Raw genomic sequence first — 27,152 nt, 5'->3', positions numbered from 1 at the left:
AAATGCTTGTTGTACAATCTTACAACAGATTTCTCAAATATTTCCAAATAAAAAGTACTGGTATCTGTGTCAAAAGAGAGCCTTTATTTTTGGTCGTCTTTGCAGCACATTAAAAACAGAGTTTCTTCCAGCTTAGTGTAAAATTGATTCTCATGTGGATAACTTGATTCTCTCTGGCTATTGAATTGCATATACATGAGATCATTTTGGTTAGGATAGTTACAGTGTATATTGTAAATCATGTGAAGAAATATAAGAGGTGTGCAGTTATACTATTCATGGTTAGTCTACTCCGAATTTGGGTCCATGCTATGTAGAAGATATTCCTTCAAGTGTGTACTTTGTGATTCACTGAAAAATAGGAAGCTTTCTGCAACACAACATTGCCAAACCAAGAAAGCACTTAATTTCTTTGTTCAGACCGTTCCTTTTTAATGCAAGTATGCCACTTCAGCAGCTATGAACATCAATGGTTGGTAACGGGTGGTGAAGGAGTGATAATTATTCATTTGCAGACCAGTGGTAAGGTTATGCTAAGGAGAGCTTTGGTACATCTGGCTCTTTGCTAAGGTGAAAGATCCTTGTTGTGGATGCTGTTTGATTATGTTGTAATATTTTTGGCAAGCCAACAGTTTACCTTGGTAGAATGAAAAAGGAATAGTTATAGAGGTATATATAATTAAGACTCACCATGGTAGGTTGCATTAAGAAATTATTGGCAGGCACAGCAGTCTGGTCCTTCCGAACAGTGAAATAATTGTTTTGATCAACAAGATAAGGGTGAAATCCTGGCCCCATTGAAGTTGCTGGCAGTTTTGCTCTTGACTTAATTTGGTCAGGATTTCTGCTGTTTACTTGACAGTACTGTATGTTACTGTTTTACTTGTATTCATGTAGTGGTTGGTAACCTTCGGACTTAGCAGAATGCATGAGAGCGAACTCTGAAGCAGACTTCTTTTAAAAGTACCTTCAGAGTTTGAATTCACTTCAGGTGGGTCTTCCTTCAGTGTTTGGACAAAAAGGAAGGTACAGAAGATGTTTTTTAGCTCATTGCGGATTTGGTGTTACTAGAAAGGAAAACACAAATACCCAATTATATTCTGGGAGGGAAAAAAATATTAGAGGACTGTAAAAGCCTCATTTTTTTCCTGTAACTTTGGTGCGATGATGGCAGTGCTATCCTCTTGTCTTCATGACAAGTACAGAGATAAAAGTATAAAGAAAACATGAAAATTACATTTATTAATTTCTGTTAATTCCTACTGAGCAGGAAGTAGGAAACACTCAGCATATAGTATTAATAGCTGTACCAAACCCTTTGCAAAGGCTGACTTTAGCAACTGCCACAAAATGTGAACTTGAAGTATTACATTTCCTCTAGGTTTTTTTTTTTTTGGTTGAAATCTTCAAATGAGGAGAAGCTAAGGACGTCTCGGAGAAGACAAGAAATAGAAAGAATTTGAATGTACCTTCTTAATTACAATTATAATCGTACATTATATTTGATGCAACTCCAATACAAAGAATCTAATGATACATTATTGCTTACACTGTAGGCTGTAACAGAGAGGGCCTGTTGTGTAACTGGTGCTTAACAAATTCCGCCATTTAGCTGGCGCACGAAAAATACCACAAGTGTTAGAGAGTTCACAGGATAAAATGAACAGTCTGCTGTAAGTAGCATTTTGTGTTAGAGAAAGTGCAGGTGCTGCTGCAAGATGCATTATATTTCCATACTCAGTGATAGATAACAAGAATTGTTTAACAATCCATATCCTTATGTATGCACTTAAGCTATGGGCAGATCAATAAAAAAGCATTAAGCCTGGTGCCAGCTGAAGATATTATACCTGCAGGCTATTTGACTACATAACGGAAACTAAATCTCGATTTCAATAACTCTATTTAGGCAAAGCATTATCTAGACAATGTCTTTTCCAATTTCTCTTATAGTTCTGGGTCATTTGGAAAGGGAAAGTCTGTATTCAGTCAATGGAGTTTCTTGTTTCGTATTTTTAACAAATAATTTTTCTTTATATGAAGGAAGTATAGCTAGTGTCTTAATGTAAATGTTGTAGTGCTTCTTAATAATTTAATCACTTTATCTTATATTTAAAGTTATTCCTGAGTCCATCTGTGAAACAGTGGTTAGTTATACATAGAAGAAATCTTCATGAGCGTGTGTTGAAATGACTGCTTAATTAAAATAAGCTTTCTAAAGTCTTTAAAATCCTGTAATGTATTGTCATGTACTCATAGAGTGTTGAGGGGTTTGTTGCGTTCTTGATACTGGTCTGATTTCGTAAATTTTACAGGAAAAGGAAGGTACGTTGACCTGTAGGGAACTGTTTGTTGAATATGAAATCATGAACAAAATTTGAAGTTTCAGAACAGGTCAGAGTTAAAAACCTTCTAAACACTATCAGAGTGGACACTGAATCCGCAATGTGAACTCTTTCACTCAAGACAGGCTACTATTGCTCTGCTTTACTTGGTATTGTAGACATGACCAAATTAAAGTAAAGGGACAGAGAACACTACCAATGAAATGTATCCTTGGCCTTTGGTCATTGTGTATGAAGTCACTAAGCTTATTTTATGGAGGGGAGCCAAGACAACTTCCAGAGTGTTTCAGTCATTTTGAGTAGGCAAAAGAATCAGAATGCCACAGACATTCAGTGAGCTTGGCTATACAACAAATTCTTTCTAAGAACACAGACTTTTAATGCAAGGAAATTAAATAGCATGATGTTTACACAGTGGCATTTTTTGTGGGGTATGTGGTTTGTGGGTTTTTTTTAATAGAAATTGTCTCCCATCAAGTTATTTGTTATAATGAAGTAATTCGGATCTTACTGAGGTCAGGATGAACTTTGGTGCTGTCAGAGTAAAAGTTGATATCAAGTGAGACAAAAAAAAAAAAAAGTCAAAAAGATGTAATTGATTTTTCATATGAAATATTTTTGCTATCTAATGATATAAAGAGGATAGTATTTGATAGTGTTTGTAGTGAAATTGACTCTAAAATATTTAGAATAACTTTAAATATTGTGCACATTATGGGGACTAAGAAATTGCTCATGCTGTTATTAAACTTTTGTTAAAACACACTGTCAAAAGTTAATATAAAAGATCATAGTTTTGATGGCAGCAAACTACAGTTAGATGATCTTTGGTTTGCCACTCAGATACAGGTATTTGGACTTAAGTTAGTTTCTTTCAAGTGATGTACAAGTAGAGAAGAAAAGTATACATGATATGTTAGTGCTGTGGCTAGTGGGTTTAAAGAAAGAAGAGGTGGAATTTAAAAAGAACTGGTAAAGGAGGAGTGACATTGGTGAAGTACAGGAGCAGCAGCCATGGTGCTATTTTAATCAGTAGCTTCATAGGGAAAAGTCCACCAAATAATTTATAGCATATCCACATTTGCAAAAACCTAGCTTCATTTGAGAATGGTTTTAGACAGTAAAAGCCAATTTCAAATAATGTTTAACTTGACCTTCCAAACCAATTAGTGTTTATAGTCTAGAATTAGGGATTCTAGCATGTTCTTTTTGTCTAGTTCCATAACATGGTGTATTGGGTTTGCATGGCAAGGTTTTGCTAGGAGAAGGGCTACAGGGGTGGCTTCTGTGAGAAGCTGCTAGAAGCTTCCCTCATGTCTGATAGAGCCAATGCCAGCTGGCTCCAAGAGGGACCCACTGCTGGCCAAAGCCGAGCCCATCAGCAGTGGTGGTAGTGCCTCTGGGATAACATAGTTAAGAAGGGGAAAAAACTGCTGTGCAACAGCAGCCGGAAGAGAGGAGTGAGAGTGTGAGAGAGAAACAGCTCTGCAGACACCAAGGTCAGTGAAGAAGGAGGGGGAGGAGGTGCTCCAGGTGCTGGAGCAGAGATTCCCCTGCAGCCCCTGGTGAAGACCATGATGAGGCAGGCTGTCCCCCTGCAGCCCATGGAGGTTAATGGTGGAGCAGATATCCACCTGCAGCCCATGGAGGTGGATGTGCCTGAAGGAGGCTATGACCCAGTGGGAAGCCTGTGCTGGAGCAGGCTCATGGCAGGACCTGTGGACCCATGGAGAGAGGAGCCCACACTGGAGTAGGTTTGCTGGCAGGACTTGTGACCCCGTGGGGGACCCACGCTGGAGCAGTCTGTTCCTGAAGGACCGCACCCCTTGGAAGGGACCCACGCTGGAGCAGTTCATGAAGAATGACAACCCATGGGAAGGACCCACATTACAGAAGTTTGTGGAGGACTGTCTCCTGAGGGAGGGACCCCACGCTGGAGCAGGGGAAGAGTGTGAGGAGGAAGGAACGGCAGAGACAACATGTGATGAACTGACTGCAACCCCCATTCCCCTGTGCCGCCCAGGGGGAGGAGGTAGAGAAAATTGGGAATGAAGTTGAGCCTGGGAAGAGGGGAGGGGTGGGGGGAAGGTCTTTTAAGATTTGGTTTTATTTCTCATTACCCTACTCTGATTTGATTGGCAATAAATTAAACTAATTTCCCCAAGTCAAGTCTATTTTGCCCGTGATGGTAACTGGTGACTGATCTCTCCCTGTCCTTATCTCGACCCATGAGCCTTTCATTGTATTTTCTCTCCCCTGTCCAGCTGAGGAGGGGAGTGATAGAGCAGGTTGGTGGGCACCCGGCGTCCAGCCAAGGTCAACCCACCACACATGGGTGTAATGTTATTCAGAGTAGTTATAAACTACAAAAACATGTTTTAGACTTTGGGAAATTCTTTATTATTTGAAGCTCTAATAACTAACTGAATTGTTTATGGCTTTCATTAGCTTGTTCCTGAAAAGCCTCTATATTGATAAATTCATCACTTAAGTGTCACTGAATTCTCCTTGGAAAAAACCCTAAAGATTGATACCACTATAAATGAGAAAAAAGTTGTACTATTTAGGAAGTCTAAAATGTTCAGCCTCACAATTAAGGAAACGTTGATCTTTCCATACTACACTGTAGGGAAAATGGCATGTTTGAGGCAAATAGAGGATCAGGTGTTTTGTTAATCAAGTATAGACAGTCTTCAGAAATTCTATAGAGTAGGTACTGTAATTACAAATTTTGTGACAAAATCTGTCTTTAAATGACAGATTCTTATGTATAAGATCTCATTTATGATTTCCATTGTGGATCATAGGGAGAACATTGAAACTGAGACCCAGTCATGTTGCTGTTTTTTCCTGTGCATAAAGTGCTGTGTTATGAAGCATGTATATATTAGATAAGACTATTGACGAGAAGAGATTTTTGATTATACTCAAAGAAGGTCAGAATGCAGGGGTACACAACAGGCCTGTGACTTTGCTCCCTAAGATAAATGAGACCCCACACACACTTTTTGACACTTCCATTACTTCACATCATTACTTCCTTTTGATATTATGAAAAACTCTCAAAGACCCTTTGGTCAGGCCTGCCCTCTTCTTGCTTCATGCCCAGGAGCTTTTTTTGGCTACCACATTCACTGGAAGACATTTCTTTCACCAAGTTCTGCATCACCAGCTTTCTCACCAGCACAAAAGCAAAGTGTGGGAAAACTCTGTTGCTCTTCAGACAATATACACTGTGTTGTAGTTATTGCAGAAGTACTGAAGTCCCGCAGTTACGTGGAGTGCCTCCTCCTCTATATACACTTGTGCTGCATTACTGGAGTTATTTTTGGCCTGTTTTCATGTTTAAGAATGGAAGACTCATTAAAGGAAGGCTTAGATGGGGCCTCACACTTCTTGAAGGTGCCTGATGATAGTAGGAAAGGAAGTGGAGGGAAGTCAGAACACTGGGAATTTGTGTGACATATGGCAAAATCTCTTTTTCTGTGTCAAATACTGGAACAGGTTGCCCAGAGAAGTGGTGGAATCTCTCTTTTGGAGACACTTAGAACTCCTTTTGGTAAGTCCCAGAGCAACTTAATCTAGCTGGATCTGCTCTGATTAGGAGGTTGGATTAAGTGACCTCCAGAGGTCCCTTGCAACAAATTATTTCATGATTCTCATGATTAGCCTTTGTGTGTTTTACTGTTGTGTTTTCAGCTAGATGAGTTTCTAGATCTGATGTATCACACAACTTCAGGTGTACCTTTGTGCCAGCACCGAGGAGATAAGGGGGACCAAAAAATAGGATGATAGAATGAGCTTCTTATTTTATTGAGGGCTTACGTGACTGGCTTAAAATAGTTGTAAAGCTGCAGCTTAAGATTCAGTTTTATCACTAGAGGAGAAAGAGACATTTTTACTTTTAAAAAAGAGGTATGCAGGCATGGAACAATATTATACAAATCAGTAAAAAGCAGGTCTAAACTTGTTTCCTCTCTTTTTTTCTTGGTGTGATTGTGCAAAGCAATCCATAAAGTTCTGTCATTTCAATTCATTCTTCTCTCCATTTTCAGGTTATTTGTCTAATACTTTTAGTTGTATTTTGAATAGCATATTTGATCCTTTGGTCTTTAGATTGTTTTGTATAGCTTCCTTGCAGATGCGGTAGACATTTCTAAATTAGGTTTTATTTAAACTATGCATTACAAGATTTATGTTTAATTTGACATAGACTTTCTTTAGCATGTACTAATGTTGTACAAAACCAAGAAAAAGATGATTTAGAGGGGAAGGGAAGTAGGGGCTACCCTTGTCATACAACTTTCACTTTGTACTTTAGCAGATTTCAGGGTATCCAGTCACAGTTACAAAAGTAGGTTTTTTAAAATGAGTAACCCCTTGTCCCAGTCAGGCTACAAGATGATCCTTAAAAACTAGAGAGTTGATTGAGAGAATTAAATAAGCATAAGGCATAAAAGTAGCTGACTGAGAGCATCTCTGTATTCTACCTGCTCTGTCACTTACTTTATTTATCATCCTGGACAGTAGCAGCAATGTCAGCTTTTAAATAAGATTAAACAGAACAGTTAATCCTGTGCCTTCCCATGTAAAAAGCCACTTTGTTTCAGACATAGCATTTTATTGTAAAAACAGACCTTGCTTTTTACCAAAAAAAGCAGACTGGATTTGAACACAGTTCTCCCTAAATATCCATTATCTTCTCGTGGATGTAATTCATTTGATGACATTAGCCAAATTGAGTCTCTCCCTCCTCTCTGAAAAGTTCAGTGCCAAGGTTCTCCTGAGTTATTACAGGTTTTTGGGAGCGTGGTTTCTCATATCTTCTTTGGTAGAAAGGTACTTGGCAGTTTTGTAAAGTCGATTCTCTTTAAGGTTTATCACGTGAAGCACACTGATCTCCTGGCTACTTCTGAAAATACTTGCAGAAGATACTATACAAAATGTTTGCTTCTATGAATTAAGTCCTTCATTCTTAAACAAGAAGAAATGTCCAAAGTAACCCCAGTAATGGAACATCACTTTTATCTTTCAGTTGCATCATCTTCATAACATTTGAATGCTATTGATGTTAGTAAAATTGCATGATTTAAACGGATATAGGTGTGGTACTAGTGAAATAATAAAATTCTATGCAGTTTGTAGAGTAGTACTGAGTAGGAAGTTCTTCTAAACAAAGGAAAAAATTCTGTCTGCAGGATAAGATGTAATTTTAAAGTGTTATGTACAGTTCTGTGCTCATTTCCTCCAAATAAACTAGATTATCTGAATGGCATTATGATACTAAATGGAGCCAAAGCTGCCTTTTTTTGATTCCTCCTAAAATCAATCCCAGAGATTTTACTGTCGTAAAAGGTTGAGCTAACACAAGATAATACTTGGATTTATTTGGTTAGTGGAGTACTGGAGTCTATAGTAAATGAAGTATTAAATATTAGTGGGATCGAAGTAAATATAAGTAAAGTATGTTTCTTATTGCAGTATTGGAGCAAAGATAGGTTATTATAATTTGATTTGTTCTTAGCTCCTAGTACAATTAATAAAAATCATAGTTGGTCATTAAGTAAAAGTGACTTTTTTTAGACTAAACAAACACAATGTTACTCAGATTTTACATGTTATGAACAAATCTGATATTTGGGTACAACAGAGAAAGTAGAAATTTACAATACATGAAAACAATGTGCTATCTTCGATATAATTAACAGAAAAGCAAGTATTTTCAGCAAAGGTTGCATTTCAAGTGTGGAAGGAAACTACTGTTTTATAAAAAAGACAATTATCTTTCTCTTTTATGAATACTTTGATTTCCTAGACTCCTAGTGCCCGAAGGATCTATATGCTGTTTATCTTGGAAAGACACCAGATATATGTTTATTGGGTTTATTTCAATAACATTAAAAGAGGATGCTGTATCCGTGTTTATTTCATCACTTGAGTTGCTTATTTCCAAGTAGTATCTGGAGATACAGAAGAACAGAGACTAGTTCATTGCCTTCTTAAAAATACAATGTCTGACTACTTGTATTAAATTTCAGCTCTTGGCATTTTATATTTTATAGTCCAGTGTCCCTCCAAATGTAAATCTACGAAGTCTGCTTACCAAATACTTTTGGGAACCAGAATCAGCAGAACTAGAGTTTTGAAGTGTTTACAATATCACTGTTGTTTTTTTAATGAAATATTTTCAATGATACTTTGGTCCTAGAATCTTTACTTTTTTTATTGTCCATTGTGAACTAATGGTTTACTTCCTACAGCTGGTTAAAGTAGCGAGGTAGCCTATTTTTGTGGTGTCTCATGTTCACTTTGAATGCTGTGACAATATTGTTAGATAAATACAGAACAGTAATTCATTAATGTCCTAATGATTAGATGACTACTTATCATTAGATAACAGATAATTGGATACTTTCAGAATACTAATAGATAAATCTATATCTGTTTTGTCCTGTATTCCCTATAACTTCTATTTGGAGGGGGTGGAGGGGAGGGGGAAAGGAAGAAAAGAAATTTCTGGTTCAGAAACTCCATCTCTGTGTTAGAATAAGGTATTTTAGTCCCATTCATAAATACAATTGTTTACCTCCATGGTTTCTGTTCAGGGATTGTTCAAAGCCCTTGCTCTCTTGGTCGTCAGAAACCTGATTTCAAGTAAAAATTAATTTATGATCAATTCCTTCTTGTTCTAAGAATGTCTTTTATTTTGCCAGACACTAAGGATTTCTCCTAATTGCATTATTGGTAAAGATCAGTCTGTTCCATTTTTAGGCCTCTTAGCTAAACAAGGCTGGTCATCTGCTCATGTGTCAATAAGGTGAGTGATTCCTATATGATCTTAGTAAGCTGTAACCTTCAGCTGAGTTTTTCCAGGTTTATTTAATCTGTCATGAACATGGTAAAAAGAATTGAACACAGTATTCTAGATGTCTCACCAGTGCCTTGTTCAACTGCTTTCTTAATCCTTATTTGGAACATTGTCAGGTGGATTTCAGAATTGCATTCACCTTTTTACTGGTCATCACACTGGAGCCTTTTTCTTTTATCATCCTGTGATTATTTCTGTGGGTTTTGTATCTTCTTTCGTTTCCATAACATCACCATTTCTGATTATATTAATTCCTCTCATAATATTAAAGCAATGCAATTGCTATTGAAATCTGATCTTGGTGTTCTGTAGCTAAAATTTGACATTTTGTATATTAAAGTACTTCATAATCCTTTACAAATTGACCAGTTCTGTATACTACTCTTTCAGCAGCCCATCACAATAGCGCTATGAAGTATTACTCTACCACTTTAATTTTGCCTTTCTGAGCAACGTATATCATTCAGTACCTACGTTTGAATCCCAGTTACTAGTCTGCTGTCTTCTGTTATCCACAGTGTATCTGATATTGCATGTGATGTCAGTAGTTTTTGTTCCTGTATTGTCTTGCCCAACATCATGCATTAGCATACATCTCAAATGCTTTTTCTTTGATTTCACTCAGTTTCTGATCTGGATTAGGAATAAGCCCCTCATTAGCTGTTTCTGTCTGACTACTGTTCCATCAAGGCTTTCTCAAACATCCAAAAGACCCTGCATAACAAGGCCTCATACAGCAAATTGCATTGTCTTTTATTTCACGTTCACAGCTGGGACAAAAATCACATTTCACTAACCTGAAATTTAAAATAACTAAGCTGCATTACTGAGCTTCCTCTTGTTGTTAAGAGCTTGTAAACAGTATTTAGCTTAGGTCAATAGGCCTCAATCTCCTTGAAGGTAAATAGTTGTCTGTTCCTCTGAACCAGTCAAAGAATACTCACCTTGAAAGTCTTGCAGTATGATTGTGTGACAGAACACTTTTGTAACTCATAGGTTACAAAACTGCAAACCATACCACAAACATTTACTATCTCTTCAACTCCTTACTGCAGGGAATGAGGACTTACTTGCTCTTTCTTCACTAATAAGTCCAGAATTTGTGTGTGTATACACATACATACAATATATAGTGTCTGTATCTGTATCTGCATGCTTGCATCTTCAGGTTGAAAAATGCTTCAGATATGTGCTCCAGGAAATATAAGTGTTTTAAGTGAGAACAAGAGCAAAACATTTCTCTAAACTTTTTAGAATTGTGAATACCAGGAGGGTTTGGTATCAAGGTTACAACAGTCAATTTTAGTCTGTCTCCTTTCGATGTACACTGAAGAAAGGTTAGAGACTACATAAAGACAATATTGTGAATATTTTTTTTGACAAGCATGCTCTGGAGATCCCAGCTGCTCTGAACATTGACTTTCAGGTGCCCTCCTGGGTTGTGTTGGCAGACGGAATCCAGAAGTGACAGCACAAATTCATTTGAATACAGCTTTAGAAAAAAATAATTAGGAAAGCATTTATCAAAGGGAGCATTACGTATTTAAGTTTTTTATGTAAATTAGTAAAAAAGTCTAAAGATCTAGTAGCCTCCTTACCACTGTGCATTACTGAAACAATACAATAAATACAAGCTCTACAGAATTGGAAGAGTGAAAACAAACTGAAAACAAAATATTTGGTATAAAATTCTTTATATATTTCATATATATATCTTAATACATACATATGTATATTTATGTGCACAAAATGAATTGATATATGTAAACCAAAACTAATAATGACAAAACCTTTGCATATTCCTCTTGCTCCCCAAAAGGGTAGCATGAAATTGAGTTTGTTACTGAATGAAGAATGTTGTCCTGAAAATGTTGATGACAGTATATTCTATAACTTCTGCTGCTGCTGTATTTAAGCATTTTGAAAGAAAACCTTTTCTAGTTATGCTAAATGAAAGCGACACTTCGTGGTACACTGAACACGGAGAAGAGGATGTGAGATCTAGTCAACAAAAAACACAAAACCACCAGGTGTTATGTGAGGCAGTGTACTCTGAAAAATACAATTATTTTTATGGTTATGGTGTTTGTCAAGAGTTGATATTCCCCTTGAAAAGTTCTTGTTATAAGCTGATATTTAAAAATGCTGTTACATAAAGGCAGATGGAAGTCCTCCAAGCACTACAAAACTCAGTAACAATTACCTCTCCCAACACATACCAGAACACAGAGCATGTTTTTCAGCCAGTCCATGCTCATCAGGTGAATAGGTTGTTGGATGGAACAGTACACTTATGTGGTCGAAGCACAACTGTCATCATTCATCCTTTGTTCATAGTGAGTAACAAATGATTTTTGGTAGATATTGAATGGCATTATATAGTTTAATGTTATTGCATTCTCAGTCCTGCATTAGTAAGGGTACTGCTGAATGTTGATTTTGCTTGTGTTCTTGGCTGAATGTCCAATAATACTTCTTTAATGAAAACAGCTGTTAGATCTGTTCTTAACAATGTGTTTCCCAATGCCATTTGTACGACTTGCATACCACATGCACTGAACCTCATCCTGGAAGAATGGCCAAGACAATTTGACAGTTTAAACAGCATAGTTGCTCCCATAAAGAGGTTATACTGCCAAAATACCCTGAACTTCTTAAGTCAAGATTTTATGAATTCAGGCATGTTCAAATCATTTGAACGAGCTACAAGCTCAAACAGAAGCCACACAATTGGTGCAAATTATCTCTGCATAGCTCTCAATGCAAATAGTGGCAGCTTATTATAGGACAAGCTATAGAACTTATGAACTGGAAGTTTTGTTAAGAAACATTTCAGTAAAACAAGAGTAAAACAGAACAACAGTCCAATATGTCTCTGTGTAATCCCACTGAAAAATATGTTTTGGTGATCTTCAATGACCTTGGACTGCATATTCAGTTGGTATGATTTTTCATTAATTTATTGTTCTAATGGAATGTAATACAGAAATATTTTCCATCATTTCATTGAATGTGGTTATGTCAAATCAGGCACAAAACAATGGAATTTTGTGACCGCACAATTGTAGCCACACTATTAGACTTCAGTGCTATGTTCTGAAATCTATAACTGATTAATTAGTGACTCAACATTTTGCTAGTGAATATCTGAACTAAACCTGGACTGTTTTCTGCTGTGAATTGTAACCACGTTCATTATCATACACCCATTTAGAAAAAAAAAAAAAAATCCCCTTTCCCTTTCCCTTTCCCTTTCCCTTTCCCTTTCCCTTTCCCTTTCCCTTTCCCTTTCCCTTTCCCTTTCCCTTTCCCTTTCCCTTCTGCAATGGAAATATACTTGTGTTCCTCAAATGTGTTTATTCAAATGACAGACTGTAATCCAGACCCGGTATGTGAATAAATGTTGCCTGGACCTCATCATACACTCAAATATGTATTGTTTTCTTCTATAGATTTTATTGTTTTATCTTCCTTCTAGAAAGCAGCAATAACACTATCTATCTACAAAGCCTGCATGCAGTGTTTACTTGAACAGGCAAGCTACGTTCTCATGGGCAGATCCCAATAAAATTTACAGGACTTGAATAAATGTAGCTAGCAGAATCAGTAGAAGTAATTGATTAACTCTGTTTTAGAGAGAATAATCTCTAATGCCTTAGGCTTCATTTTTAGTATACACTTCCCTAAAAATTATGGACAGCACAGAAAACCCAGCTGAACATTGTTTTACATATAGTTTTGGAATCTCTATGAAATAATTTTGCTGTTTAGATTATCTCCATTGTATAATGGTATACACATGGATGACAAAAGCTGTTATTTAGAGAGCTTCCTGCTCACATTTTGACTCTCTTGCTGCCAAAGACTGCTCAGGAAGCTTTTTTTCTTCTTTCTATTGATGCTTGTAAGAGTTAATTTCAGAGGAAAATGGAAACTTTATGCATAGTTTAGATTGTGATTGAGTGGAAGAGAAAGAGGAAACCCAAATAGTCTTTCCCTCAAAGTGCCTTTTCATTTTTTAAATGTATACTACTTTTGTTTTCCTGTTTTTCAACTTTTAGAGCCATGTTGAAACATGTAAAAACATGGTGATAGGAACCTGTAGGAAAACTGTCAGTACTTAATTTTTGTTCAATATGTATTATATGTTTATATTTCCTTTGGGTGTGGGTGTCTTTTTCCAACTTAAGAACCAAATGTGTTACAAAAACAGATGTAGTGAAAATAAACAAGAGAAGTCTCATTTCCTTTGGTGAACAAAGTTCACAATTAGCTTGAGTGTAATTTTATGTGTGTTGTACCCTATCAAACAGTTTTGCTGACCAAAGCTTGCTTTCTTCGATTTATCACAACTGATAAAAGATCTGTGATGTCACACAAGAATTTAGCTACACAGAAAAGGGGGAAAGAGTGGGTCAAATGTAATAACATATTCTAGATGTTATTCCTGCCAACAATTAATGGGGAAATTCATTTTATGAAGCACTGTTTACAGACTGACATCTGGAGAACTTCTCAACTTGGATCATTTCCAGTGTGTAGATTTATGTACTACTATTCCTGCCTCTCTTTTGCCCCTTTTTCCTTAAATATTTCACTTTTCTGATTTGTACCATTCACTTAATTATGAATGAATGTGAATTATTCTGCTGCTGTGATTTCTTTTAGGATTCCAGCTGCATAAAAACTTTAAATGCTTGCTAAAATGGACATTCAGTGGATACTTTTTGAAGTGTATACAGAAATATACAAGAATTCAAAGAGGTTTTTTTACTTAAAGTAAAAGTTCTGTTAGTCTCTGACCAGAGAAGTCAGAGTAGATACCCTCAGTAGAACCCCTGCAGTATGAATTAAAAGGTTTAGAGTCCTAGCGGGAAAGGTTCTTTTTTTCAGATAGCTGTCCTTCTGAGTTGTAAAATGGTTTTGAATCACAAAATCCTGGTCTACTGTGCTTTAAATATTATATTCAGTGGTGTATATTTGTGCCTTACCCAGTTTCTTTTTTAGTCTAGTGAAAGTTTACAATTTACTTTGAAGGTTTCGGTTCTTTCAGTGTAACAATTTTCTTAGTGTGGTCTCCACTCCTTTCTTCCTGTGGGGAATCATAGCATGTTGTCAAGGCTATCCATCATTATCTTGAGGATGGGTACCTGTGCCTATTGGAGCAAGAAAATGGAATTTGCCATTGGTTCCATTGGAAGAAGCAGATACGACTTATGTTGATGCAGGTTATGTGTACATGAGGGTCCAGTCATCCTACCTCGCCTTAGGCATCTGAACAAGCTAAGGGACAAAGTTCAGCAAATTCTAGTAGTTTCTTCAGTTAGAAGGTACTATGGGTATTAGAAGAGTAAGATAGAAATGCAGGAGCACAAAGAGCTTGATCATGTAAGCCTCATTGCCTCAAAAGAGTAAAAATATCACTATTATATTGCTTTCTTGTCTGGTCGTTCATTTAAATGATTATTGGCACAAGAGTCCTGGTGAAATCCTGCCCCACTGAGAACAGTGCTCCCAGCACATGGAATGCCTTTATGAAACAATAGTATTTAAAAAACAGTTCATAGGGAACAGTTATTAGTATCCTTGCAGAAGTAAGAAATAATTACTGTTCTTAATATTGATGCTGATACTGTTGCTCTGTGTATTCTGTCTACATTTTCTTTTTATGTAAAATAGTCTATCTCTGGTAACATTTCAGTCCCCACTGTTCCCTGTCAAGAAAATAAAGTTATGGAAGAAGTGAATTTTGCTTTTAATAACTTCTGATAGTATCAGATGACAATTAAATGTTAACAAATCTCTCGCATCAAAATCAAGAGCAGGAAGTCTTGCTTCCTTTCAGCAAGTAGTGTGTTGTACCTAAGGGCAAATAGACCTTTCCGACTCTTACTCAGTTACTATCAACGTTGATGACTAATGAACTATTTTGGCATCAAAAGCTATCAATTCTCAAGGGTTTGTTTAAGTTACTGAATTTCAGGTTTTAGAATGAACGTTGTAAAAGTTCTTTTATTTCCATGTAGAAATTCAGTAGATGCTAATTGACTAGGTGAGTTTTCAACTCATGCTGTTAGAAAATGTTATAAAACCTTTTAAAATGTATGATGCCATTCTTAATGGTTCTTTTGTGCAAGAAACTTTAATTTTGTATTCTGTATTTACAGATTACTGTTTAATAGGGTAGATTTTATCTGAAGAATAAGAATGAAAAATATCTACACTGACTGTTAAAGCAGTGGTTTCTGCTTCACCAAATCTCATAGTTTACATTTCAGTCACAATTTGCAAATGGGAACAGAAGTTTTCATTTAGGGTGTTTAGTTTCATTTAGAAATTTTCATTTAGGGTGTAGGTACATTTATATTTAATGCAATGTCAGACATTGTCCCAGTGTTACAGTATTTTAACATGAAGGCATTTTTCTAATTTCCCACTTCTCCTTCAGTTTCATAGCAGGTATCCTAAATATCTGAAGCTGCACATTGTCATAAGTCTGCACATTGCTGACACGTTCACTCCTAACCTTCCTTTCTAACTGAAAAAAATTGCTTGCTGTAAATCAAACATAAAACCCATGATTCATCTTATAGTTTCTGTCAGGGTGTATCTGGAATATAGTAGATTGTGTTTTTCCTCTTCCTTAGGAACAAAGGATGCTGTATGAGTTCTTCATCTGGTAGGAATGAGTGTTTTCACAGGATTCACTGGAGCTGCTGTGCTTTACCCTAGCTAGACAGTGTGGTACATTTCTGCAGGACATCGTGCATTGCTTTGCCAGTGCTTTTGAAACTGCTGGGGAAACTGCAGCTCTCCTACTTGGGAATGCAATCTTATTTTTAACTGTTTTACTGGTTTAGTTTGTAAGGAGAGAATAGCCTGTGTTGCTGCAGATTGGATACACCGGTTATGGGGCCTGGTGTAGAACATTTCTTTTCAAAATAGAACGACTGACACAAAAGTGAAAAGTCTGTGGGAGTCGATGTGCTGTTTATAAACATGTGCTTTCAGAACACAATAGATAAGTACATAGATTTATTTGCTTGCTAGTGGTGATCCTGGGAGGGCTATGGGAAAGAGATGCAGCTCAGCTGTGTACTATATTGTTGGCAATGCACTTACTGTAAGGCCATGTTTTTGCTGTGGAATAGTGACATATCCTCCAATGTCCTGATCACAGCTGTTTTGAAATAAGTTTACATCAACCTATTCCACTGCAAGCTACTGTAGCTATCTTCAGGTAGATAGATTACTAGATACTACTAGATTATCCCTCTCTTATGTATTTTAAACATAAGCATTTAAACGTGTTTGAAGAGAAAGCTATAAATCATTGTGTTCTCTAATGAACTACTCAGAAAGCAATATTGCAAAATACAAAGAATCTATTATGCCATGCACCCTAAAATCACTTGAGTAAGGCATTGCCAGCGCAGTGTGTTGTTGGACAGTGAAAGTGTCCCTGTGTTTCCGTATCTCTAGCACTAAGTAATAAAAATACTATACTTAATAGCTCATCCAAAAACTTATCATCATGTCATTCTCTGTGGCAAGCTAACAATCTTCATAAGATTTGTTGACTTTCTAAAGTTATTTCATTCACACTTAATTACTTTTATTACAAAACTAGCTCTCAGTAGTCTGATCTTTAAGATGAATCATGTTATTTCCATCTGTTATGTGGAACCAGTTTTATACATATTCTGTGGTCTTAATACATTCAAATTTTTTCAAACCAGTGTGAGTAGTAGAGAGAAGTCATTAAGGCATAATCAGCCTTCTAAACAATGGTAATAGTTTTCTTTAACAAACATTTCTGTGAAGCGTAAGTAAAGACTATTTCAGTTTTATATGTTCCTGTCAGATAATTTATCACCTTTTTTCCTTAATTATCCACCGGTGAATTTGTTTTGTTACATAAACACCACATTAAGGTTCTTCCATTTTCAACTAGGTGGCTGTACTACGATCCCAGAGTCTGATTTAGAGGAAAGAACAGTTATACCAGGCTCCACAGCAACGTTTCCCAATCACGGGCAGATCGCAAAGCAGAAATCCAAGCCTGGTAAGAAAAGAAAAATTACATTGTCTTACTTAGAGCTGTACAGCTCGTCTTTTCAGAATGCTTGTGGGCATATGAAACAAATGACATATATTTCAGGCTTTGTTAGCATAATTTTCCATTTTTCTTGCAATAATAGTACAAAGTGTAGGATTCTGAGTTTATTCAGCTTCTTCTTTCAAGAATAGTTAAACTGTAGAGATCAGTCTTGGATTCAATAACCAGATTTGAAAGGTTTTGTGCTACATAATACTTGAACGAGATTCTTGCAGGTTTTATTCACAACCTCTTCCACAGAAGCAAAATGAAACTGAGGACATTTTGGTGTAATAAAGGCTTTTTTTTCTGCAGTATGGTGGCTAGACTTTGTGCCAGCTGATTAAAATAGGGTCTTATCTTTTGTGGGGAGACTTCCTAGAATTTCAGAAAAATATTATTGGATATAATCAAATGAAATTATACTGGCTATATAATATGCTGCATACAGTGATGACACATTTTCTGGAAAGACTTCATGCTGCCGGGAACTGTGATATAGTGTTAACATATTTTAAAAGCAGCACTGTAAGTAGTGCATTGCAGTTTAATAAAGTGCCTGGTAAGTCTCAGGCTTTGACTGCAGCTATTTCCCATTTTGTTTACTAAGTTGTATCTTCACTCCTCTTTCCCCCCTCATTGTCTGATTTTGTCCTGTAATATTTATTTTTAAATGTATTTGAATGTTGTTTGTAAATCAGGTGTGTTCATTATAGATGGTGTTGAAGTTAAGAAGAGCAGCTTAGAGGTTGCAACCAGCAATAGTCAGAAATAGACAGAAAGTCCTGTCTATTTCTGCAAAAAAGAGCTAATTGTGTGTTTAAAATGCATTCAGCTGCTTGTTTGCCCAGCTAACTGTTGCACAGACAGGCAGGGAGTTGGAATATATAGTTAATTGCAACAGCAGAATTTACATTAGCAAATTTTTAATAGTGGACAGGGAAGAAGGATATCTAATTCAGCAATGTATAATAATGCCACGGTGTAAATTAAAACTCCAAAATGAGTATGTGCTCACAAAACCAACCTGAAAAATCCAGTGAAGGCCTAGAGCTCTGACTTTTCTAGAGTGCTAATTACTTGCAGTCCTCATGGACTTCAGGTGATAAGAAGAAGGGAAGCTGTCAAAGTTGACATACGTATAGTTTAACCTTTGTCACCTAAATATATTAAGTACCCTCCTGGTAATGGAAAAGTATATCTTCTCTCTGATGTAGGATATAATCCTGATAAAATTCCAACTTCAGGCAACTAGACCAATAAATCAAGAACATATGGCAGGCAATCCCTCTTCTTTGTCTGATGCTCCATTCTTCTGGTCAAGCACATATTTGTTCTTCAGTAGATAGTGTTCTGCTATGTTCAAATAACCGTATTGCTGAAAAGACTAGCCTGAGAGGAAAGGTGTAGAAGTGTATTCATGAGATCCAGAATCAGCAGCATGGGGACCTGCATATCCTACTGTAAGTCTTAGCCCATGACAAAAATTGAGACTTACATGACATAGCTAGCTGTTGTTGCTTTGTAACTATAACAGGCAGAATGAAAACTTTGAAAGCTTTAAAAAAGTCTTTAGGTTTACAGCCATGTGTTATACCAGTAAATTTAATTCATTCATGGTAAGAATTGAGTGTCATCTGCCAGTTAGTGCTACAATATGGAGAGCACCTAGAATATCTGCCACTGAGCTGTCTGGAAATTCTAATTGCTCCAAGTGTAAGAGCCAAGGGAGCTACTTAAACCATAAGGTAACACTAGGCATGAAATCACAGCATTGCAATGTTTTTCTGTACATGATATTTTTGGCTTGAGTTCTTGCACAGGCACCAGAGACTGCAGCAAGACCACGGTGATTACAATGAGCCCTCAAAGAATATTTGTTATGTCTTATGTAGCTTTTTTTAATGAGTTTGCATTTAATTTCACTATGTCCAGTCAATAAAAGAAAAAAGGGACAAAGTAGAATAAAAATTCTTTTTCTTGATATATCTTCCTTCATTTCCTAAGGGAGTTCAAGGTAGATTTTGATTATAAATTGAGAGGTTTTGTTTTCTTCTTGTAGGTGGCTTTTGTTATTCATATCTCTAGCTATAGAGATAGGCAAAATTATACTGGCTTTGGAGAGGTTTCTGCATTTAGTTAATATTTTTCATTGGGCTGTATCAGCTGAACTGATATGCCATGCCTAAGCTTCTTAATGTTCTTTACCAAAAAATTCCCGCAGTTTAATGATAGAGGTTTAAATAGATAAAAATAGATTGAGGCTACAACACCAAATAGCTCAAAACAGGGTTTCTTCAGCTGTAGTTTAGTATGAACATGGGCACAGTGGCTGATATCCCTGCGTAGGAAACCTGAAGAGAAACATGTCTAGTAACAGATTGCATTCACAGAGGAGGATGGAAATCAAAGGAATAAAATGAGCTGATCAAGTTAGAATATTCCAAAGGATTCTGTAGGTCATGGGAGAACTTCAGCTGAATGCGATAGACTACCATCCATTGAAACGGAGTGAGAAGTGTAGTTATGTACTTGCTCCATCTGGTGCCAGACCAAATCTTAGCAACAGGATTTTGTACAGGTAGAATTCTATTAACAGTTATACACAGTGTAGTGAAAAACAAAACAACAAAAAAAGTGACGTTCCCTTAGTGGGAACACATGTATTTCTGTATGAGAACAAAGGGGAAGCTCTGATTTCTCCCACTGATAGTGTGCTGGATTAGGAAAAAACTCAAGCAGTTCTCAAAACTACAATCGTAGAGGTAGAAAAACAAAGCAGAACAAAGTGCCTTATCCACTGAAAAGAAGTGTAAGACCTGAGTCACAAAGGTCTCAGCAGGAAGCAATGGGAGTTCCTCACTGAGACAGGAAGAAACAAGTCCTCTCAGAGGTGTCCTGTACTTGGACACCCTTGCTTATAGTTAAATTGCTTGCATGTATACATCTGCTGAAAAGAAGTGCTATCGAGAAGGTTGGAACACAGAGAAATGAGGAGCAAAGGAGGGAGCCTCAAGCCCAAGAGGAGACCTGAATTCTGCGCCAGACTCTGTGAGCTCCCTATGAGTATGTCTACATTATTACTGCTGTGATTGATGCTTGCATAGAGGATGTTCAATTAGTCTTGAGCTAGCTAACTCCAGTATTGCTAGCAATCTACCTGTGATAGTATGGCATTGAACTCTGGCTGTAGAATTTACCAAAACTCAAAATAAATACTCAATAGTTAATTTACATGTAACTCTTGCTGCTAATAAATATCTGAGCTGGCTAATCTCTTGCTAGTGAGATGTAGTATGTAGTGTATGGAGATAACTGCCGGTCACTACATTGGATGCTAGTATGCTCTTTGGACATGCTGAGAATTTTAAAAAAACTTCTGAATTTCATGAGTAGATGTAGACCTAGGAAAGAGGTCGCTGCCTTAAATATGTTGTATGAGCCATGCAAAGAACTGTAAGGGAAACGAGGGACTAAGATCTGGAAGACTGTGTTGTGCTATGAGAAAGTATGCTGTAGGGTAGCATCCTGCCACAGACTTGCAAGTTATCTCATACAAAATATTATACTGAGACTTTCCAGCTGCTAAGCATCTCAATGAGGCCTTCGGCTTTATTTGGAATAGTTACTTAGAACAGCAGAAAATTATATCTAGTAGTTATGCCACAAATCTGTGCAAGGAGAGAATGAATGGTTCTGGCCCAATCACAAAGTCTCTTTGGAAGGGGAATTAATGATTGTATGATGTTTTCTTTTTATTGCTGAAATAGTTCACACTGATTTTTTTTCTTATTTATTTTTTTTCTAATCCAAGTATGTTGTGATTCCATAGTAAAGAATAGGATCAGGTTCATGATATCTGGAAGTTAATGATACTGTTGCAGTTGTAGGAATAGCTTCTTGCCAATGGATTTTGCTTTGAGTGGGTACAAAAGTACTCCCTTGAACATTGTCTGTCCCAGTGAATGGAAAATAATTCTTCCTGCTTACCCCCTCAAGGCACTGAGTCTGTGTGCAATGCATTTGGAGGAGTAATGTTAGCATGATAAATCTATCCCTGCTAACTTTGATCTTGGTGTTTTGGTTAGAGTGAGGACACAGCAGCACAGATTTCATCGTCGGCTGCACAAGCCTGGTAGAGAGTTTGAATATAATTTGAAGTTGAATCCACTTTGAAGTCTCTGTTGTTACATCATTACTTTTTCTATGTGTTCACAGCTACAATACCAATGCAGATATGCTGACCTCTGGTTCAATCACAAGTACAAATGCAGTGATTGTAGACTCTTTCATGTAGGTCCTGTGGACTTCCTTTCTCTTTGTTATGCTGTTCCTGCTGTCCTCCATTTTCTTCTTTACAAGTTACAGATTTCTTACTAGAGTTGCAGTCTGCTTGAGTGAGTGGTTTGATTTCAAGGAGAAGTTTTCATATGTTCTAGATTCATATGTTCTAGAATTCATATGTAACAATTAACAGAGATTTGCAGAACTCCACTTCTCAAGTTCTCCCTTGTACTTAAATATTTCTGATTAAATGAGTTGAAAATGTGGTTTGTAGCAAATAAGTATAAGGAAGTTATTGTACATGCTGGCTTTTTAGAGACATCTCTAAGGGATATGGTGAACAACCTTAAAACAACTTTTCTCTGAACAATTAAACTGTGCTGGTGATGAGCTTTAGGATGAAATAACAATGTATGTATTTATCAGGATATAGCCCTTAAAGTAAGTATTCTGTATTCCTCATATGCTACTGCTGCATGCTACTTACTATGAAAGAGAATTTCCTAAGACGTATTTTTCTAACCAATATTCCTGCTGAATATTTTAGACAGAAAGGATCTGTTTGCTCTTTTATGAGTAAAGAGTTTTATGCTGGTAAATCATGAGTAACTCCACTAAGTTGATGGAAAACCAGATGAAAAATTAGCATGAATCAAAGAATGTTTGGGCTGAAAAATGTATCTTTGGTTTTTTGGTTGGTTTTGGGTTTTTTTTGTGTGTTTTTTGTTGTTGTTGGGGTTTTTTTGGTTTTTTTTGGTTTTTTTTTTTTTTTTTTAGAACAACGGTGCCGATTACTTTGTAGTTTGCTTAGTCGTTCAGGATTTTACAACACTAGGAGTCAGATTTGTCAAGTGTCATGTCATGCAGCTGTTGGAATTTTCACAACTTGTAAGACTTGATTTTCCTGGCAGAATTTTTCACCAAAGATCCTGTAAATCTATCCTCTAAATGATCTATCTAAATGAAAAAAAGTCTTAAATATTTAAGGGAAATGTTTGCCTGACTTTGCTATGATAATTCAGAATAATCATTGTCTCTTTCTGAGAGAGCAACAGAGAACATGGCCCAGTATTTACATGAATTGTTTAAATACAAATATTTCTGAGAAGCTATTCATGAGACCAAGTGACACCAAAGGTTTGGCATTTGCACTCGCTACTGTGCTGCCACTGTTTTTAGTGAAATTCTTTGTATTTTGCTGTCATGCAAATATTTAGATGACTTAAAGATTAAATTTCAAAGTTCTCGTCTTGTATGATTATATTTAGTAAAGTAAATAAACTTTCATAGTTTAATACTCATAGCATCTAAGACCAAAAACTGTCTCAGCATGTATATTTATGTATTGGAATAGATTTTTAACTGTCTTTAATTTGAAGCATCTGGCTTGTTACTTTTGATTAAATACACAGGCAACTATACATAAATGATGGTGAGGTTGAGCTATAAACTCCAGTAAAACAAGACATTCTAAGCCAAATTTTCAGAACACCCTCCAAAGTTGCACCCAGAAATTGCACAGCTGCGCATCTGTTCCTACAAGTTTTACTTAGTGTATTTTATTTATTTCGTTTGTTACTTTATCTACAGCATTGCATGACAATGTTCATGTAGATGTTGTGGGTGCTGTTTAAGAGGATCTTTAAACTTTACCCTTCTAATCAAAGATCGCTGTCCTTATTATGCCTAGACAATTTTAGGAACTATCACATGATTCCAGCCCAGAAAGATGCTTAGTTACACAACCTTGTGTAAACAACTCTTGTTAGTAAACAAGATTGCAACTGTTTTTCTTTAAAGGATCTAGTGACACATTTAAACTTAGCTATGTGCTTAATTTTTCTTATGAATCATAATTTACATGAATACACAACTGTGTGAAACTGCCGTCTATAAAGTAGCTTATCACAAAGTCATGTCATAGAAGGTGAAGTTTTGCAATAGTGTTTCATTTATTTGATTTTAGAGAGGAGTATTCTTAAACACTTGGCTTTGTACAAACAGTTAGATGGTAAAGAGCTTTTGGATATAAAATGTTGCCACTATCCACTGAGTCTTTTTATTTTTGTACTGTACTGTTCTTAGTATTATCTTTTACCTACACAAATGAGCAGAGACATATCCTTGAATTTGTTTTGAAGGGTGTTTAAATATGCTGTAAAAACTCTAAAACAGGTCTATGAAAGATTTCTATTTGCTCTAGATCAGACGTATTATTTATATATTGGACTAATAACTGCACTAAATTTTCAACATACACAAGTAAGATACAGGTGGCCTTACTACTGTTATTGTAATTATCATCATTTGCTACACTGGTAATCATTTGGATACTGATATTCTTGCCAATTACAGCAAAAGTATTTTCAATGTACATAGCCAAGCAATTAACTTTTTCAGGTTAGACAGTATAATACAACAGAAATCAATCCTAATAATAACTGTATTGTACATGAGATTAAATAAAAGGGAAATGTATAAATTAAGCTAAAGATCATTTTGGAAAAATGTACGTGCTGTCTGGAATAGGATTTCATGCCCATAATGAGCTTTCAAAACAATCAGTTGAACGAATCAGTATTGTTGGCAACGCAGACTTTTCAGCTGTCTGTGGCCACAGTTTTGAACCTGAACTTCTGTCTAAAGTTTGGTTACTACACTCATGACAAAAATAAGAACAACAGGTCTGACTTCAGACTTATTTTTTGAAAATCATTGAAGGACCAGTTAACGGGGCTCATCTGAGGTGTGAATGTGCCTCTGACAGTCTGAGTTCAGTTTCAAGCATTTTGACAAGTGAGTTGCCACACAATATTTTGTCCTTGAGCTAATGAAGAGTCTTGAATTAGAGACAAATCTGGCAAAAATGCTGAAACGTGATGACCTCAGGTAAGTGAAAGCTCCTACAAGACCTAACCTTATTAGTAGCTCACTTAGGTATTTCCCACTGATGTATTGTAGCACTATGAGAGCAGATCCTTGTTTCTTTCTGTATGGACATTGCTATATAATAGGAAAGATACCAGGAGCCTGCAGCTGGGCCCACCTAATACTTTAAAATTGCTAAGCTAATTGTTTCCACAAGAAAAGGTGCAAAGAAAATCACTGGGCTACAAAAAGCCTATTTTTCTGGAGAGAGCTGAAGAGATTTATGGAGGTTTTCTTTTCCACAGAGTCTGTTTTTCCAAAGAGCAGTACAGCTTAAGAGATTAATGTGAGAATTCCTTCATTAAGTCAATACCAAACGAAGTGCAGTTTCTCTTTTGGCAGGAGCTTGTATATACATCTCCTGTGAAATGTAATATAACACATGAGAACATAGCAAGTCTTATTTATGTTCTACTATTTGCAGATTCAAGTATATTATAATGTATATTATCTACTGCAGTGGGTAAAGAGATCAGTCTCTGTGTGTTTGCCCCATACCAGTGGTTGTGGTAGTGTTTTACAAAATGTTTCCTTTCAAAGGTTAGAAAAGTCTCTGACTAATTCCAGTTTGTTTCATGACTGTCAATGAAACAAAGAACTGAGGGGTACCTTACACTGTGCTTCGTGGGTTGTCTCAGAAATTGCTATGAGATCACAGAAAAAACGTATGAAATGAACAAGTCATCGTATAGAGAGCTGGAACCTTTTCCTTCAAATTCAGTGGCTTTAACGGAAAAAATAATTTGTTTAAAGCACTTTTATGATTTGAGAATTCAAAGGCACTCTTAAAATTACTAGCAAAAAGTTGCTATTGTTGCAGTTAAGGGAGCAGTAAAGAGTGATACAAGGCGTAACAACATACTCATGGCCATATCCAAAGCTTTTTGGAATCTGTGAAAAAGCCTTTCCTTATTTTTGTCAAGTCCTGAACGTGAAAACTGCTGATGGATGATAGAAGATAAGGAGCACATAAAACATATGTTGAGAAGAAAGGGCATGCTAAATATGGAACAAAACAACAAAACGAAAATCAAAGCTAAACACATTGTTATGAATTCTGAATAGGTCTTGTACGCAAGAAAGGGGAACTATAGCACAGTGGAAGGAATCAAAAAAAGAGAAGTTTAAAAGCTTTTTATGTGACTAAATGTTGTTTTTCGTATTTCCTTGGCAGTTATCTTGCATAACTATGAGCTTAAGAAAAGTAGATGATTGTCTGTGACTAGGATTCATTCACTTGCTCATCCTCTGCCAGTAAAGATGGGCAGGACAGAAACTAGTCTGATGTTTCTGTTATTTGCTGCTGCTTACTTTTCCTGCGTGAAGGTGAAGGTTAATGCTCTGTTTTCCTCGCTAGTGTTTGTAAGATTTCTTGTGTTGTTTTTGTTTCCTCACGCCAGTTATTTTCTTCATCATATCAGACCTTGCCATCTAAAGTTCACACTGCAAATATGCCCAGCGCTTTGTTTCTGGTAGATATGAACTGCTGGCTATTGTTTCCTCTAACTCTGTGGCGAAATCTTTTCACTGAATACTCAGTAAAACTTGTTTCTTAAGACATCTGTTTTCCCACCTAATGCTTTACTGTCTCTCTGGTTTTTCTACACAAACTTTTGTACCTAGTTTTTTGTTTAACTGGAAAATCATCATTTTGTTCAGAACATGGATAGGTTTGAATTTCATATGTTGTTTGGATTAGTGTATTATTCCTGGCTTCACTTCCTCTGTCAGATCTTTGTTGGCTAGTGAGATAGTACACAGATATCTGTGCTACTTTCTTGATGTTATAGAAGTGTGTCTATAAAATTTACTTTCTACTAATGATTCCTTATGTGCATTTGTGTTAGATGTTACTGTCTCCTATATGTTCTTGGCAGCCTTTGAGAAATATAAAAAATTTATGCTGTTCTGGTTTCTAATGAGGTATTATTAAAAAAAAAAACCCAAAGGATGGAGAAACTAATCAAAATATTATTTGAATGCCCACTCAGCGTTCCCAGCCAAGAAGCATTTAGTGGCTGCCAGGTATGTTATTGAGTCCCGGTCAGTTGCTCGTGGCCCTGGACAACAAGGTTGGCAGGCAGAGGAGAATAGAGACACTTTTGGCTTCTACCATCCATCTTTATATAAAAGAGGTAATTAAAAGTAAGATGTTCAATAGCACAAAACAGAGCCAAGCACTCCACTTTGACCTCCTGTACTGCTAAAAACCAGTACTGCAAGTTTTAGGAAATCCCCAAAACTCATTGAGTGCTCCAAGGAGGAGTTTTTCCAGTGCAGAAACTTGGGGTTGGAATTGCGTGGCTTATGTTATATATAAAAGTCAGACTATACATACTAAAGGTTACTTCTATCCTCAAACTGTTTCACTAACTTTCTCAGAATCTTAAATTTAATACTAATGTAATTGTTTGATATATCAGATGAGTATTAGTTAAATACAGGATGAGGCTGTAAAATGGTTTTCCAGGTCTTTTTTCCAGGTTACACAAAATGCCAAGACTCACTTTATAGCTTGTCAACATTGGCCACCAAAGGGAGATTAGCTCTAGGTCTTTAGGAACTGTTTGCTGGAAAAAAATGACATTGTGGAGGTGTTAGAGGTTATTTTCCAAAATATCTTCTTTTA

At 36.4% G+C, this 27,152-nt stretch overlaps 1 protein-coding gene across 9 annotated transcripts in view; it reads left to right on the top strand.

The window, feature by feature from the left end:
* The window catches only part of BBS9 (Bardet-Biedl syndrome 9), a 326,477-nt gene that overhangs the window by 185,877 nt on the left and 113,448 nt on the right, over positions 1-27,152 (top strand). For 8 of the 9 annotated variants that reach the window (XM_075493494.1, XM_075493495.1, XM_075493493.1 and 5 more), the window contains one exon: positions 17,168-17,278. The exons of the other annotated variant lie outside the window; for it this stretch is intronic. In XM_075493494.1, the coding sequence (XP_075349609.1) occupies positions 17,168-17,278 (111 nt within the window). The remainder of the gene's footprint in view (positions 1-17,167; positions 17,279-27,152) is intronic. 9 annotated transcript variants of the gene reach the window in all.

The sequence above is a fragment of the Mycteria americana genome, chromosome 2, assembly GCF_035582795.1.
Source record: "Mycteria americana isolate JAX WOST 10 ecotype Jacksonville Zoo and Gardens chromosome 2, USCA_MyAme_1.0, whole genome shotgun sequence".
NCBI lineage: Eukaryota > Metazoa > Chordata > Aves > Ciconiiformes > Ciconiidae > Mycteria > Mycteria americana.
Note: the sequence above shows the minus strand (reverse complement) of the source record. Positions and strands in the feature narration are given on the sequence as shown.